The sequence below is a fragment of the Nicotiana sylvestris genome, chromosome 12 (assembly GCF_000393655.2).
Source record: "Nicotiana sylvestris chromosome 12, ASM39365v2, whole genome shotgun sequence".
In the NCBI taxonomy this organism is placed as follows: domain Eukaryota; kingdom Viridiplantae; phylum Streptophyta; class Magnoliopsida; order Solanales; family Solanaceae; genus Nicotiana; species Nicotiana sylvestris.
In genome coordinates this window covers 105708641-105726746 of record NC_091068.1, presented here as the reverse complement: position 1 = coordinate 105726746, position 18106 = coordinate 105708641, and the positions used below count along the sequence as shown (strand labels likewise).

Genomic DNA, 18106 nt, shown 5'->3' with positions numbered 1-18106 from the left:
CATTACATGTCACAGTCACCGGTTCATCAGGAAAAGCAACAATAACGCTTAGGGGATGGGAATAAAGAATAAAGAAAAATAAAAAGGTAGACAAGTCAGTAAGGATTCTGAAATGTTTGCAGTATTTAAACACATATTGCGGGAATGTGAATTCACGTCCTAATTTGGGAACCTCGTTGTGCCCGAGGTAGGCCTAGCGACACATAAATTTGGAGAAATTTATTGCCAATGATTGCCTCATTTCATTAATGTAAAAGTAAACAGCCCAAAACAAAACTAAATAAGATAATGTAGCTAATGGCACTTGGCCTTATTACATTTAAAAAGAAAGCAAGTAAATCTAATCTACTTGGTCCCAGAAGGACCCCCCCCCCAGACTGGACGCTCTTGTCGATCAACTCTCCCAGCTCGTGCAGGTTCAGCAACAGGAATGCCCTTGCCAGATGCCCTTCTTCATTTCCTTCAGCGTTCTGGCAGTCAGTGACCCTCTTCCTCATCTCTTAGCTTCAGATTCTCGAACTCTATTCCGCAGCTTGTTGTACTTCACCTCTACCTCAGCAACCTCATCTATGACCCGATTTCCTGGCCCAGCCCTTGGCTCGGAGATCCCAGCTATGTTGTCCTCCAACCATGAAGGTTAAAGGTATGAGTGGCCCGCATGGTATCGGTCTAGCTCGATGGTATCCTTCTCTACAATAATCTTCAAGGTCCACATATGTTGTGCTTCATTCTTGTACGGGATGGCGTCCCCTTGGAAATCAGCCCTAAAGTGACACATCTTTGCGACCCGTGATATGATTTGTCTCATGCATGCTTGCCTCATAACCCTGAGAGGAGCGTAAGGGTATATGCCCCTCAACCCAATCAGCACCAAGTGTGGAAAATCTCTGGACCTGATGATGAACTCATTGGTAGGGAACCACTCGAACATCCACTGGACTTGCTCTTCGGTCAAATTTTCGAAAAGCCGTACCCATCCCACAACATCCTCCGGTTGAGCAAACATGTCTGGAATGTTGTTCATTCTTTTGGGATTGTGGAAGGCTATGTGGTCATTCCACGGCCTTGGAAACTCTTGATGGTACTGTCCCTTTTAGAGATGTTCCAACAACCAGACCTATAGCAGCAAGTTGCAACCCTCGAAGAACCTAAACCCCTTCTGACATCGCTCCAAAGCCGGGTACATGTCTGCAATGATCATAGGGATGATAGTGTATGTCTCCCCCTTGATCCCGTCCATCAAAGTTTTGGTTACCATGGCCAGCCTAGTATGGATTCTATCCCCTTGGATTGGGAATACCAGCATGCCCAAGAAACACATAATAAACACGAAGACCCTACAATGAATCCAACCCAGGGAGGTGATTGAGAACTCATCGTCAAAGATACGATAACAGCTGTTGTGACCATATCTTTCATAAAGGAACTCAAAAGGTATGTATGAGTCCTTTAGGCATTTCAAGTTGTCATTCTTCTTCAGCCCCATCATTTTCAGAAATCCCCTAGTAGTGTGATTTTCAGGTGCTAACAGATTAGGGCTATCCCAAGACAACCCAGCAAATCCTCCTATTTCTTCTAGGATGAGAGTCATTTCTATATTCCCAAAACGGAACACAACCCTTTCCATGTCCCAAAACATAGTTGCAGCCTCGATCAGCATTTTGTTGAGCTGAAGATCCATCAGAGAAGGCAAGTTTCCTAAGACTCGTTTCACATGGTTTTGATCACATGAAGGAATATCCCTCCACCAGTCTAGCAAGAGTGAGGGTGTGCTAACCATGCCGAATTTGGGGACCTCGTGCCTCATTTTCTACAAAACAAAGAGAGTTAGGACCTTTCCCCCTCCAGGTTGGTCTATTTATACAGTAATGATTAGCATATTAGCACTTATTTCTCCAAATTAATGCACATAATCATGGTTACGTCCGTTGGGATTATGAAAAACCCGATGGACTTTTGGACAAGGCTTGTCTTAAAGGGTTATTATGCAGACAACATATTAACCCGACTAGGTTTGACCAGGATGCATGTACAATTAACCAAAGTAAGGCTGCTATAGAGGTCTAGACTAGGACCCTCAAGTGGACAACTTGAGGGGGAAAGGCACGGAACCGTTGAACGCACCACTGATCAACTAGTTTTACCACAAATACGCCTTTCCGTAATTAAAGGGTGATATATAGGAATAGCGCAAACACTCATCAAATGTTTCTATAGGATTAATTACGCACGAGTAGAATATGATGTTGAGCATGATTTATGCAGCAGTAAATAGCATGTTTTCAAGTATTTGCACGTAAGAAATGATAAGTGCGGTATTTAAATAATTGAAAGATGGTTACAGAAAGGAAAACAAAGAGACAAGTCAGTTTCAGGAATAAAAGAACCATAAATGCTTGAAAATAGACAGTTAAATCCAAATAAGGGGAAAGGGTACGTGGGATAGAACATGCTTGGACTAATTCACAAAAGATAAGTTCGTTATGGTAAGAGCTTAAAAATATCCCCAGCAGAGTCGTCATGTTGTCGTGCTCCCTTTTTTCCCTTTTTGACGGGAAAGTCTGGGTTTCGACATTCATGGGGGGAGATAACTCGTTTTCTTTTGGGAATTGGGTATTTGAAGAGTCGCCACCTAATAGATTATGGTGCATTAGGGCACCTAGATCAATTAGCTCTTGGACTAGTTTGCATTACCAGAGATTAGGGTAAAGGCTCGAAATAACCTTGAGGGGAAGGTGTTAGGCACCTCTCGCGGTCCACAACGGTGGGTCCCGGCCGTACTTAAACTATGTGAATTAGTCCTTTTAGTAAATAAACAGTTTTAACACATACTTGCAAATAAAGACATGTCTTGACATTCTAAGCACATGTATGATTCAAGTAATGAAACAAGGGAAAAGGTTTGAACAAGTTGCACATATATAAAGAAAAGTAAATTCATTTAAACAACGAGAGTTGGGGAAAAGGGGTCCTAGGTTAGTTAGCCTACAGGATCATACCCACACAATGCCTGGTAATCACTCCTCAATGAGGGGCTACACGTGACATTAGCGCGTAGTCATCATATCCTTACTACTCAATTCTCTCCCCTTGGTCATAGCCTAAAGCGTTCTAGCAACCGTGAGAGACATCCTATGCATGCACTACCCGTTCCTTCCTTGTGGCCCTGGAGGTATTTAGGACCTCTAATTTAGGTAGTTCTAGACCATCCTAAGGTATTTAAAGGAGAAAAGTCTAAGCGTCAACCGAAACAATTAGGACTGCATTTAAAGAGGGAACAACTAAAGGCTCACATTTTCCTCCATAAACAGAACAAGTAAGTACACGTCTCAAACAACGATTTCAGGTATTTAAAAGAAAACTTAGAGCATGATATCTAGGTGAGCAGAGAATATGCAGTCCTGAATTTGGACTAAAGTGTCAAATACCTATTCAGCTTGCCTACTGATTTTAGACCTGTTGATTATGAGCAGTCACAGATAACATAACACAGTTTTACAATTGCGGGATTTTTAATCGTCCTATAGACTTGCCTAGACGTATACCAGTGATGTCTTATGAGCAGAATATCTATTATTGATTAAGAATGTAACTAAACAGCAAACAGTTTTAGACGGCAGTTTAGATCCTATAGGCATGCTTTCTAGCAATATTATTTAGGCAGCATCGAAACCTATTAAAGAAGTGGACAGATTAGTGAAGTAAACCAATTCAGGATAAACAAACATGAATTAAACTGATTTTCCTTACTAAACTGGTTTTAGTCCTATTGGCATGGTTTCTAATTAAATAAAATGTGAAACAAACAGAATTCATTTGACCTAAGTGAAACCCCTATAGGCATGATTTCTATTAAAGCTGATTTTAACTCTTATAGGCATGGTATCTAGTTATTAAAAGCTAATTTAGATCCTATAGGCATCGCTTCTAATTGTGTGGAAGTAAAGCTAACAGAACTTATTTTAAACCAAAGCATATCCTATAGGCATGTTATCTAACAAACACATTTGAATCAACATGGACCCTATAGGCATGGTATCTACCCAATTTTACCCACAATATATAACTACCCTCCCTTTTCACTAATCACCCCACTGTTTGTTTACAATAATTATTACATACCAATGAATACATAAGTAGAACAGAAATTAATCTATAGGGAGCCTGAAGTAGGCCCAAATGATTTCCAAGCCTCCAGTAGTCTCAAATGCAAAAGTTTCATAGCCAAATTCGTGTCTAGGTGTGTCAGAGTTCCCTAAGTACCTCAAGGATCCCGGGAAGTGCTCTAAACCTTTCTCAAATAACAACTGATTTAGGTGTATTGTGGAAATGTCAGCCCTAACATGCCAGAGTTTAGAGAGATCTCAAGGGTCTCAAGGCAGTACACATATCAGAGGGGCAGGACCTAGTATTCTAAGAGTAAGTAGAAGTGCATAACAGTTTGAAAGAGTTTAATAGACAGTATAAAGAAAGGTCTAAGGATTGAAAAGAATTTCTAAAAAAACAGTGTTGATTTTAGTGATAAAATAGTTTGAGGAAAGTGTAAAAAAATAATTTGCAATCAGAACACAAGTCATAGAATAAACAGTTTTAGGGAGCACTTTGGCAAACAGCTTTCACATAAGGGAAGAGGGGTTGGGAACACAGAGAGTACACCTTAATGGAACACAGAAACAAAAGAATACATAGAGATTTGAAGGGTTTTATAGAACTAGTAGGTCAGATAGAATGCAGCAAAGATTACAGCTGAAACATGTTGACAACACAGCTAGAATCACTTTATGGAGATTGACTAACTTATTAGAAGGGGGACAGAATAGGAAAAGGACTTAAATGAGCATGTTGGGTAGGTATTAACAAGTGAAGGCATGCTAATTACATAGAAGCAGAGTTTAGGCATCCCAGATAAACAGTATTTAATCAAATAGCTTAGTTACATATGTAGACATGTTAAACAAGATAGCAAACAAGCAGGTAAAGTGGAAACATACTAATCACGGGCTTGAATAGGCAGTAATAGGCATGCTGAGTAAGCAGTAAACAGAGGCAAGAATGGACCTAGGCTATATGAACTAAGACAGTAAATAAACACATAGGTTTAGATTCTTAAAAATTAATCAGAAGCAGACCTAGTTGAAGAAAGAAAACACAAGATGTGAGAAAGGTATTGTGCAATTCCCAGCCTTGGCTTGCAGCCGGCTAGAATAACAGGGATCACAAGTAGTAAAGAGAGCAGAGAGAGAGCCTTTTAGAGTGTAAAGTGATAGTTTTTGAACTATTGTTCGTGTGTAGTAGTTAAAATAAAAGGGAGTTTATATAGTAATCAAGAGTTAAACAAAATAAGGTAAGGGATCAATTAAGTAACAATTAGGGAAATTCATGGAATTAATCATATGTAAAATCAGTAAGTCTTTTCTTTAATCAAGGGATAATCAATCAACGGTAAAAGCAGGACAGATATTTTAAGGAAGGAAATCAAGTAAGGTAATTAGGGGTGAATGAACAGGGGTCCAATTAAGGAAATAGTTAGCAAGAATCAGTAAATAACAAATAAGGCAAGAGAAAACTAATTAAGGCAAGAAGTTCAATCAAACCGAGTAGAGTAGTGAGAATTAAGGACTTTGTTAGGGAAAAGGGCTCAATTCAAACCGAAAATAAGAACTTCAGAATAATCAAGGGTTTAACTAAGGAGAAAATCACGTAAAGAGTCAGCAAATATCACAAACAACTTAAATAAAGCAAGAAAAGAATAGTCAGAATGAACATAGACATATAGAATCAGTGGAAAAGTTGAACCTTAGTAGAGGCATATTAGGATAGGAAAATCACGAGACATCTAAATGGCTAAAGAGAAATCATAAGAACCAAGGCAAGAACAAAGGCAGTACACAAGTAACTCAGAAACCAAACAAAAGAGTCAAAACAATTAGGGTTTTTGGTGTAAATGAGTTGAGGTTAGAGAAAACCTAAAGAAATCTGTTAAAACATATAGGAAACAGAAGATTAAACACCCAAATCATCAAATGTTTTGGAAAAAGAAATTTCCGGAAAACCTAGTTTAAAGAAAGATGAAAAATCATTCAAAAATCAGACGATTATTGTAAAGAATCAAAAGGTTATTGTAAAACTCATATTAAATAGGTCCAAACCATCTCAGATCTGTAGAGATCTAAGAAGTTCAGAATGAAGAAATTAGGGTTTCGAATCACATAGATGAAGAAGCACGCTTAGAAACCCCTAGATTCATGACGATATAGGGAGATCTTACTCGGAACCAAATCGGAACAGCCTGAAACAGGCGAGAAAGGGCCAGAGATGCAAGTGGACTTACCCTGGTCCATCGAGGACCTCAGAGATGGCAATACCAGCGTGAGGGAGGCCATTAGAGGCCTGATGGTGGTGGGGAAACACCATGAAAGGCAGCGGATAACCGGCGATGTGGGTAAATTAGGGCTAGAGTTTGAGACCTTTTGAGAGGAAAGGGATTTCAGGGCAACGGTTGGTGAGAAAATGAGAGGGTTTGGGGGGTCGTTTGGGACTAAAAAGGAAGGGGGCAATTGTGGCCGTTGATCTCTATGATCAACGGCCGAGATTAAATGAGATTGGGGATGGGTCGGGCATTTAGTCTTGGGCTGGGTAGGCTTAGGTTGAGATTGGGCTGGGTAATGGGTCAAAAGTAAGGTCAAAAGTGAAATAAAATAAGGCCAGATTTTAAATAGCCACTTTTAATAACTAAATAATTTATAAAAAATAATAAATGAGTACCAAAAATACCTTTGTGTACAAAAATGATTTAAAATAGTTATTTAATGTTTAAAAAATATAAAAGACCATTTTATGCATAAATAATGTAATTATACATTAGTAAGGGCTATTATTGCAAAGATGTGCAATTTAGCTTTAAAATATAAATATAATTACAAAAGATACACTAAAATATTTAAGCATTATGTTGGCATAAATAATGAAATTTAATTGTGAAATCATCACAAAAGTAATTTGAAGGATAATTATGGGACATTTATATAATAAAAAGAGAAGAAATAAATTGATTTGGAGTTTTTATAACTATAGAGAAAAATTATAAAAATACTTATGCATGTTTATAACTGCATATGTACTATTTTGAAAGTATATATACGTGTTTAAAATATAAGAGAAAAAATTGGGTATCAATAGTGGTCACTATGCTTTGCTCACCAGTATGGATAAAGACAACGACCATGGATGGATGGAGCGGTTCGTTATATTTGCCACCAGGGATATCATCCCGGCCACAACTCCATCCTTCCCTAAGTTATGGACTCATACACGTAAGTTCAACGTCTGTCTTTCCTCTGATTAAATGTTGTCTCATGCTGTTACTGATCCTTCTATTTTCATTATTTCATCATCTCGGTGGACACTACCAAGGGTCCAGAAGATTTTGCACATTACCATGCCTGAGACCCGCCTATGGAAAGAAATGGCCCTCAAATACGGGTGGAAGTCCAAAAATCATAGTAAGTTGATTCTCGAACTAATCTTGTTTTTACCTCACGTATAAGAAAATTGGCTAACACCTTTTTCCATTGAATTTAGGTCTTCCGCGAGGCTCTGTTACCGTCCCCGATGAGGACGTTTTGGCTGATCCCGTAGATGCAACGAGGTTGCTACAGGAGGCTTTCACCTGAAGGGGCGCCATTGGACCTGCTCCCGGTTTAGGTGATTCCTTTCGGAGTCCCCAGCTGGAGAACAAGCAACAAAAAAGCGATGTTCCTCTACGGCTAAGGGTAAAAATAAAAGGATGAAGAACGTCATGCCCGACCCAGCCGCAGCCACTGTGGTAATTGATGACGATGGGGGAGCCAGTGATGAAGGGGCTTCCCTACAGAGGAGACGACAACCTTTATCAGCTCAACAGAATGCTCAATCTGAAGAGCTAATAACAACGATCGATGACGACGTCCAAGCGCTTTAAGGAGAGTGTGATATAGTGTAGGATGTCAATTCTCACTTTCGAGCCCCAGTCGCTGCTCCCGGTATTGTGAGGCTGGGTATTGGGCCTCTTCCGTCTTCAGTTGATGAGCAACTAATAATAAACACTTCTTTTGCCGCAGCTGCTTCTCAACGTACAACGTCATCAGCTTCATCTCCTTGTTCAGCCATGTCTTCACCATTAGCAATTGCTACATCATCTCCACCGGCCGCAGACACCCGGGAGGAGGATGTCCCCCCTCCCCAATCCTCGAACCATGGGAATTTGGGGTATAACTGTTTGCCCCCCTTTGTAGATCCTCAGAGGAGGAGGATCGTCTTCCTCTCTACCGAGTGCCATCTACTGTCCCGGGCAGTGGAACTTGCCAATTATCTGAAGCTGCTGGCTTCAGAGAAAGATAAGAAGAAAATACATTTTCTTTCGGGGGAGTGTATGGCAAATAATGTCATGTATAAAGCAGTTGTGGTATGATTTTTGTTCTTTTTATTGCTTTTTATCTTGTTCTGACAGGATTTCTAATTTGAGTTTTTGCTTTGCAGGCTAACTTCATTGCTTTCGAGGGCTTTCAGAAGTTGATCCTCAACAAAGAAAAACTCACGTCCGAGCGGGATCAAGTTTTGGTCGAGTGGGATCAAATTGTTGCTCGCCTCCCGACACTAGAAGCACAAGTTGTCGAAGCCGTTGAGTTGGAGGCTCGATTACAGCAGAGTGAGCAGGAGGTGGTGACCCTCAGCCAAGAAGACACCCTGTTAAAGTTACAATTTCAAGAGGCCAAGGCAAAATGGTCTGAGGTCCAAAATGTTGTTCTTGTTGCTGCCGAGTGCAATGCTGCCTCTACTAAGAGGTTGAATAATCTAGAGGCAGCCTTGAACTCCAAGACTGAAGAAGTTGTTGCTACTGAGGAGAAGCATGCCTAGATGGAAGAGAAGTATAAGAGGGTCATGGAGCACAATAAAGTTTATAACTCCACTATCTGTGATATTGATCTCAGCCTTCAGGCCTCAAGATCCAAGCGGAATAGCCTTTTGACCGAGGTTGATCAACTTAAGTCAGAGCTTCAGCACCGAGCGGATCCCTCATTGTTGAAAAAACATATTTTATGTATAGCATGAGGAGAAAAACCTTGGAAGAGGCCAAAGCGGGCGTCATTGATTTTGATGCCGAGATCGCCAAGGCCCGTGAGCTAGAGTCAACTGCCTGAAAAGGCCTCCCGGTTCAACCTGATGCAATTGACTCTTTTGGTTCCGGTTCCAACTTTTCGGGAACTGAGGAAGAACTTGAAGGGTATGATGATGAAGGTCAATATCTCGAGTCGGCAGTAGATCCGCCTACTTCTCCTAGGGGCGCAGACGTTTCTCTTCCCCTAGGTTCTAGGGACGCAATAGTTTAGTTTCTTTCTTTCTTTCTTTCCCCTTTATTTTTTGTTTCATACTTTTGTACTTGTACTGCTTGGCACATTTGTTATATAAAAGTGTTTTTTCGTTTAAGCATCGCGCAAATTATTCTTTTTGCGTCAAGTTATGCAAGGCTTCGGGTGTATTTTTTTCCCCGGTAGTATTTGGATTTCAAGCATAAATTCTTTCAGAACCAACCCTTTACTGTGAGGGTTTCATAAGATAGGTCCCTCTTATGTTTACGGTGCTCTTGAAGAGGACGTCTCATGTTCATTCTGGCACTAGCATTTGAAGTACTTGATTAACTTTCAAATGATAAATTTAATTCATCGTTTGGACAAGAAACAAGATAAAAATAAAAAGATTTTACTTTATTCCTTCCATTTTCAAAAGTACATAAGCATACGTTATGATGAAATGAAAATTGCCATTACTTGTGGCTAATTTGTAAAACTTATTTCTACGGGGCTGGTTGCGCAGTCCCCAATCCCGATGATGCATCTTTGTTCTTGGTTTCTCGTAGTCCCAGTTTGTGTGGCAATCAGGCTATCGTATTCTCACATCATCCCCCCAGTGTTTGAATGCGAAGAATTCGAATTGGAACAGTGGAAGTCTTACTCCTTTGATGATTCCACTAGTGAATGGTTGCATAATCTTTGGTCCGATATCAAGCTTTATTTCCCGTTAGGAACTTTGCTATAGAGCCAAAGATTATCTAATTACCCCCCAATGGCTTGTAGTGAAGGGGCACTCGTGAACGGTCAGGTAACCTTTGGTTGGATAACAAGCTTTATTTCCCGTTAGGAACCTTGCTATTGAGCAAAAGATTATCTAATCGTCCCGCAGTGGTTTAATGTTTCCATGCCTTGTCATTTAAAGGTCTTATTTCTGCTGATAATGCTTCCTTCGTAGTATGTTTTCCATTTCTTCATCGTTAAAATCTTGCCAGAAAACCCCAATTAGGACAAAAACTAGCCGAAGGGAAAAAGAGTGCAGCACATACATTCAGTATAGGTGGTGCTCATCAGCAATAGTATCTTTTGAGGTGTACCACATTCCAGTTGCTCGCCAATTTTACTCCGTCTTGATTTTCCAGTTCATACGATCCTTTCCCAGTGAAGCTCTAACCCAGTAGGGGCCTTCCCATGTCGCACCCAACTTCCCTTCATTGAGCTTTCGGGTATTTTGAGACACTTTGCTTAAAAACAAGTCTCCCACTTTGAAATTACGAAAATTGGTTCTTCGATTATAATATCTTTTCATTCTTTGTTTCTGGGCCGCCATCCTTAGATGCGTCAAGTCCTTGTGTTCGTCAAGCAATTCCAATCTAACCAAAAACGCTTTGTTGTTTGCTTCTTCGTATGCCCAGAAGTATATCATGGTAGGTTCTACCACTTCCATCGGTATCAGGGCTTCTGCTCCGTATACAATAGAGAAAGGTGTCTCTCCCGTGCTTGATTTGACCATCGTTCAATACGCCCATAGCACTCTCGGTAACTCTTCAGCACATTTGCCTTTGGCTGCTTCCAATATATTTTTGAGATTTTGGACGATCACCTTATTTGTCAATTCCGCTTGGCCCTTTGCATTCGGGTGGTATGGCAAAGATGTGACTCTTTTGATTTTCAAGTCTTCAAGGAATTTGGTGACCTTTGCGCCTATAAATTGCGGCATGTTGTCGCAGGCTATTCCCTTTGGTATTTCGAACCTGCAAATTATATTCTCCCACAGCAAATCGACCACTTCGCGCTCGCCGATTTTCTGGTAAGGACCTGTTTCAATCCAGTTAAAAAAGTAATCAGTTAAAATAACAAAAACCTTACCATACTAGGAGTCGGCGGCAACGGACCGACTATGTCCATCCCCTATTTCATAAATGGCCAAGGCGACAATACCAAATTCAGTAGTTCTGCTGGTTGATGGGCACGTGGCTTTGATACTTGTTGCATTTCTAAACAAATGCTTTATCGTCTTGTTCCATCCGGGGCCAGTAGTACCCTGCCCTAACTAACTTTAACATTAACGAGTCCGCACCAGAGTGATTTCCACGTATTCCTTCGTGAACTTCTCTCATGATGTAATTAGCCTCTGAGGCTCCTAAACATCGGGCCAACGAGCCTTGGAAAGACTTCCTATACAACTGGCCTCTCTTGAAGCAGTAACGAGCTGCTTTGGTTTGGAGTGCTCGGGATGCCTTTGTGTCTTCGGGAAGTTTTCCATGCTCAAGATAGTCGATGATCTCATTTCTCCAGTCCCAGACCAAATTAGTCGTATTTACTTCATAATAACCGTCCACATCCAATAGCGAATGCATAAGTTGCACGACTGTACCGGAGTCTGATTCCTTTATTTCCTTGGACGAACCCAGATTGGCCAGTGCGTCTGCTTCCATGTTTTCTTCTCTCGGGATGTGGGTGATTGACCATTCCCTGAACCGTGCGAGCAGAGTCTGGACTTTCACTACATATTGTTGCATGCGTTCTTCTTTGGTGCTGAAGATCCCCTATTTACTACTACTTGGGAATCGTATTTGATTTCAATAACCTCGGAGTCCAGTCCCCGGACCATTTCACGTTGGAAGTTCCGTCCGTGAACAAGGTCCAGACTCTCGATGTCGTTTCTGACACTATGACTGCTTCTTTGTGGCCAATGGCAGCAGTTCGGGACTGAAATCGGCCACAAAGTCAGCTAAAACTTGTGACTTGATCGCAGTCCCGGGTTTATACTCTATGTCAAATTCACTTATTTCGACTGTCCATTTGGCCAGTCGACTTGAAAATTCAGGTTTGTGAAGGATATTCCGCAGGGGAAAGGTTGTCACCCCAGCTATCGAGTGACATTGAAAATAAGCCCTAAGCTTTCGAGCGGCGACTACGATAGGACAATTTTTGGAGGTGTGGGTAGCGAGTTTCCGCTTCCGTTAAAATTTTACTAACATAATAAATTAGAAATTGCGTACCTTCGCCTTCACAAACTAAAATGGCACTTACTGCTACCTCCGAGACAGCTAAGTAAATCAGCAATTGTTCGCCTACCTATGGTTTCGATAGTAACGGAGGGTTCGATAACTACCTTTTCAAATCTTTCAAAGCCTGCTGGCATTCCGGAGTCCATTCGAAATTGTTCTTCTTTTTCATAAGTGATGACATTTTTCTGAAGACCGGGAAATGAACCTGCTTAAAGCGGCCAGTCTCTCTGTTAATCTCTGAACATCTTTCACATTTGATAGCTGATTGGGAATGTCCTTGATGGCTTTAATTTTATCAGGATTGACTTCGATTCCCCTTTGTGACACCAAGAACCTCAAGAACTTACCGAAGTTGACTCCAAATGCACACTTTTTGGGGGTAAGCTTCATGTTGTGCTTTCTTAGGATGTCAAAGGTTTCTTGGAGGTGCTTCAGATGATCACCTGCATTCAAAGACTTAACCAACATATCATCTATGTAGACTTTCATTGTTTTCCCTATTTACTTTTCAAACATTTTGTTCACAAGCCTCTGATAAGTGGCTTCGACGTTCTTAAGCCCGAAAGGTATCACATTACAGCAATATGTGCCCAAATTTTGTAATGAACGAAGTCTTTTCCTGGTCCTCCAGGTTCATTTTGATTTGGTCGTACCCGGAATAGGCATCGAGAAAACTCATCAACTCATGCCTGACCATTGCATCAATCATATGATCAATGTTTGGCAATGGGAATGAGTCTTTTGGGCATGCCATATTCTGATCTTTATAATCTACGCACATGCAAAATTTATTATTCTTTTTCGGAACTACTACTACGTTAGCTAACCAGTCGGGATACTTTACCTCCCAGATTGAACCGATATCAAGCAATCGAGTTTCCTCTTCTTTGACAAACTTGTTTCTGACCTAGTCAATAGGGCGTTTCTTTTGCCTTACCGGAGCGATGTTAGAATCCAGGGTTAACTTGTGCACAGCCACCTCTAGCGGAATACCTGTCATATTCGCATGCGACTACGCAAAATAGTCAACATTAAATTTAAGAAATTCTATAAAGCCTAACCTGAGTTCGGGGTTTAATCATGTCCCCAAGTGGAACTTCCTCTCTAAGAACTCTTCGAATAATGCAACTTGTTCGAGTTCTTCTGCTATGGATTTGGTTGCGTCCGTTTCTTCTGGTACCTGGAAATATCTTGGCACCTAATAGGATTCTGACGACTCCTCCCCCTCGTCGACTTCGTTTGGCTCAAGAGCAGGCGTCGGCTCCTATAATTGCTATGCCACATATTCCTTCCCTTTACTACTGGAAACCGAGATTGCGTTCATCTCCCTTGCCATCGTTTGATCTCGCCTTATTTGTTTAATTCCCTCGGGAGTTGGGAATTTCAGAAGTTGATGGTGTGTTGATGGCATAACCTTCATCTCGTGTATCCATGGTCTTCCAAGAATAATGTTGTAGCCCATGTCGACATATACTACTTCAAACAAGGTCGTCTTCATTACCCCTTCGGCATTCGTGGGCAGCAAAATCTCCCCTCGGGTTGCCACGCTTGCTATGTTGAACCCGGTGATGAGCTTTGTGGCCGAAATGATGCTTCCGATTAAATTGGTTTGTTCCAACACTCTCTATTGGATAGTATTGGCTGAACGTCTTGGGTCCACCAAAACACGTTTAGTTTTAAAATCGAAATCATTAAGAGAAATTACTAGGGCATCATTGTGTGGTAGTAGGAGTTCATCTGCGTCCTCATCCGTGAAGGTGATATCATACTCGACGATTTTTCGGAGTCTCTTGCTATGGGTCACTGATACCTTTGTCTTTTTCGCTGCCGAAAAGGTTAAACCATTAATCTCGTTCTCCTCGAAAATCATGTTGATCATTAGACGAAGAGGATCTTCTCCTGCTTTTGAGGGTTCTACGTTATCCCATTTGCGGTCGTAATTATTCTTAGCCTGGTCACTTAAGAACTCTCTGAGATGGTCGTTTTCAACAATGCTTCCACCTCCTTGCGCAGATGTCGTCAGTCCCTAGTCCCGTGGCTTTTAGTCCCATGATATTCACACTATAGATTAGGATCCCTCTAATTGGGGTCGGATCTCATCGGCCTCGGGAACATTGAAGTTATACTCAGACAATCTGGGGTAGGTGGAATCCCGAGAGCTCAATACCTCTTTATCCTGCAACAATCTGTTATTCCGACCGCGATCCGCTCTCCTATTGGTAGCGAACTTATCTGTCGACCGAAAACCTCTATCGCGTCCTTCAGCCCTTTCATAGGGAAAAAACTGACCTCTGGAAGACCGTCGATCTGCGTCGAAATCATCCTTCAACTCTTCTTTATTCTTCTCTCAGTCCCGACCCTTGGTTGATGCCGGAAAACCGAGCTAGTCATCTCTATTCTTATTTTTGATTCGTAGCGATTGTGGACACCTGCCCATGTTGTCGCCTGGAACTCGAATAGACTTTCTTTCAATTTCCGGGAAATGTCAGAACTCCTCGGATTCAGCCTTTTAGTAAATGCCTCAGCTGCCCATTCATCCGGCACGACCGGTAGCAACATCCTTTCCTTCTGAAATATGATCACAAACTCTTGCAGCAGTTCGGACTCTCCTTGAGCAATTCTGAATATGTCCGCCTTTCGGGCCTATACCTTCATGGACCCTACATGGGCCTTAATAAAAGAATCCGCGAGCATCTCGAAGGAATTTATTGAGTGCTCGGATAGAAGCGAATACCATGTCAGGTCCCCCTTTGTGAGGGTCTCCCCGAACTTCTTCAGCAAGACTGACTCAATCTCGTGCGGAGCTAAGTCGTTTTCTTTCACCGACATTGTGTAGGTGGTAATGTGCTCCTGAGGATCCGAAGTCCCATCATATTTTGGCACGTCTGGAATTCTGAACCGCTTCGGGATTAACTATGGTATCGCACTTGGTTTGAACGGCAACTAGGTGTACTTCTTTGAGTCTAGCCCTTTCAACATTAGCGGTGCGCCCGAGATTTGATCTATTCGGGCATTTATTTCCCTCATAAACCGCATGAGTTACGTTTTAAAGGGATCATTCCCATTATTGTTACCAGATCCGCTGTCGTTCCCCCCGGCCTCGTCGAAGCCGACTTCACCCCTCGGGGTGTTGTTATCAACCATTTGTGTTGTTTGGTTTGCGGGAGCTCCGAGAGGAATCGGACCTCTTCCATTCGCGTTGTTGGAAGCACCCGACAACACTTGCTTCAACTCTGTCATGACTTGATCTTGTCGCGAAAGATGGCCCATAATAGCCTTTTGTTGTTCCCTCAGGATTCTCACCATTTCCACAACGTGCTCGTCTTCAGCATCATCAAGAGTTGCCTCTCGAACATGTCGTGGATATTGCCCGCTATGGACCTGCGTGGCTACATCTTCCTCGTTGCGGGTATCACCGATCGAATCTTCGTGTCGAGGCGTATTTCCTTGTGCCTCAACGTTGTGTGTAATGTTGACATCGTTATCTTCCATTTTCTTACGATTTTTCGCTATGAAACAAAGAATTAAACAGGTTAGTAATTGATGCAAGGATCAATTCAATTACGCAACTGTCTAAGCCTCACGGTGGGCGCTACACTATTTACTTGTAAAGCAATACAGTTGAATTTGTACATGATTTATAGACAAGCGAATCGATTTGATCCCAAAATGATAAATAAATTAAATAAAAATACAAGACTTAGCGTTGAAATCGAGATAAGACAGCAGATAGCTTGGCTTCGGGAGCAGAGCTTCCGAAGGTAATAATAAGCAATAGACGAGAAATAAAGTGTTATTGAGCTTAGAATAATGTTTAACATAAGTTTGTCAAAAATTTCCTGTCCTTACAATGGTTGTTGAAATCGCTATTTATAGTTGCACCTTGGGAATAAGGTCCTGGGATCAAGTCCATCTTAAATGACAATTATTGGGGTCATTAAAGAATGTGTAACAGCAGGCTATGAATGCCAAAATTCTCTATAACGGACTGTGTATTTAATACTGCAGAATATTCCTCATTGAATGCTATCAGATAGCAGGCATTCGTTTGTCTTTATTGGCAATATTCCTTTCGGGGGTTTCCCGGTGCCATCCGAAGCTGCTGCCCCCCGTCTTGGTTTTCACCTATATCGCTTTCTGTTTGTCTCCGATTCCATGTATCGTGCTATTATACGAGTATTTAATATTTACCGATTTTACCCTATACAAAAATTATGCTCAGAAATAGATTATTTGTACCATATGGCATCCTTTGAGATCACTCTTTAAATTCTGTAAACATCAGTTCATTGAATTAAAAATAACCAAAAACAAATTTGGGCAGACAAATTTAGTTCATGGGACAGGATTTAAATAGTGACCTCTAAAAAGATGCCATTTGAGCAAATGCTCCTCAAAGCCCAAAAATGCACAAAACGTGGCCAACACCATCTTCGTAATTTAGTAGCTTCCCAAAAATTGATCTACTGTATATATTTAAGCCCTACTACAATCTTTAACCCTAGTTTCTCCTCTTCCTGCGTATTACACTCTAGCCCCTCTTTACCCCCTCCCCAAACCCCCAACTTCACCGCACCAGAAATCAGCCATGGGGCGTGTTCGTACGAAGACAGTGAAGAAATCTTCACGCCAAGTCATCGAACGTTACTACTCAAAAATGACCTTAGATTTCCACACAAATAAGAAGATTCTCGAAGAAGTAGCCATCATCCCATCAAAGCGTCTCCGCAACAAAATTGCTGGATTCTCCACTCATTTAATGAAGCGGATCCAAAAGGGTCCAGTAAGAGGAATTTCTCTCAAGTTACAAGAAGAAGAAAGAGAACGTCGTATGGACTTTGTACCTGATGAATCTGCTATTCAAACTGATAGAATTGAAGTTGATAAGGAAACTATTGACTTGCTTGCTTCTTTGGGTATGAGTGAACTACCTGGTGTTGTGCTTAAGGAAGAACAGCCCGTGGCTATAGCTGCGCCTGTTGGGTTCGGTGGACGTGGTGGATTTGGTGGCGCTGGTGGTAGACGTGGTGGGTATTGATAATGGGTCTGTAGCTTTATTTGTTTAGATGGCTTTGTGTTGTTTCTTTTTGGTGTTATGAGAAGAAGTGCGTTTTGTTATATTCTAGACTTGGATGTTACTATCTGATTGTGGTTTGAAATTTGAGTGTTTTTTTAACCAACTTAGTGTATTGAACTTCGTGGGTAATGCAACATATACTTCAATTGAGATGTTGTGCATTTCCGTCCAATTTCATGTAAATAGAACTTTAATTGTTTCGCTAAGTTCCTATTACAGATTGCTTGTCGAAGTATTATAGAATTTACTTTTTTATTCAACCAAAATTTGCTTAGTATATAGAGTGTCGGCTACTAATATATCACTATTTTCTAATGACATACATTTTTAATTACATATATATACATAGAATTTTTGTCGAACTTTACCTGTGCCGGTGACTTCTCTACCTATAGCATAGGTCCGCATCTCTGTGCTATATGTTGAGATGAACTCAAATATAATAAGACATATCCTTTAATAGTACATTGCTACCATTTTCCTCCATGTTACATGCTTTCTTTCTTTGAGCAGTGATAAGCACATTTGGATACGGATGTGGAAGCTTTGTGCAGATTCTTCAACATAAGCTAGATATCCTGCGCTTTCTTATGTATGCCCGATCATAGATTTATAGCCAATTGGATAAGAATTGCTTTTACTTACCCTATAATTGATAGGACGCACATTTATCTTTCCATGTCATTTGT

The 18106-nt window shown here is 41.1% G+C and overlaps 2 protein-coding genes across 2 annotated transcripts; one reads left to right on the top strand and one right to left on the bottom strand.

Annotated features, from left to right (window-relative positions):
• Window positions 1-10842: 10842 nt before the first annotated feature.
• On the bottom strand, window positions 10843-11764 carry LOC138883500 (uncharacterized). Its single transcript, XM_070164189.1, has 2 exons — window positions 11407-11764; window positions 10843-11144 (listed from the first exon to the last, which is right to left on the bottom strand). Exons 1-2 carry the CDS (start codon window positions 11762-11764, stop codon window positions 10843-10845), a joined length of 660 nt encoding a protein of 219 aa, XP_070020290.1.
• A 4961-nt stretch (window positions 11765-16725) lies between these two features.
• Window positions 16726-17567, top strand: LOC104219565 (small ribosomal subunit protein eS17-like). Its single transcript, XM_009770261.2, has one exon. It carries the CDS (start codon window positions 16929-16931, stop codon window positions 17376-17378), a length of 450 nt encoding a protein of 149 aa, XP_009768563.1. The 5' UTR covers window positions 16726-16928; the 3' UTR covers window positions 17379-17567.
• The last annotated feature ends 539 nt before the right edge of the window (window positions 17568-18106 follow it).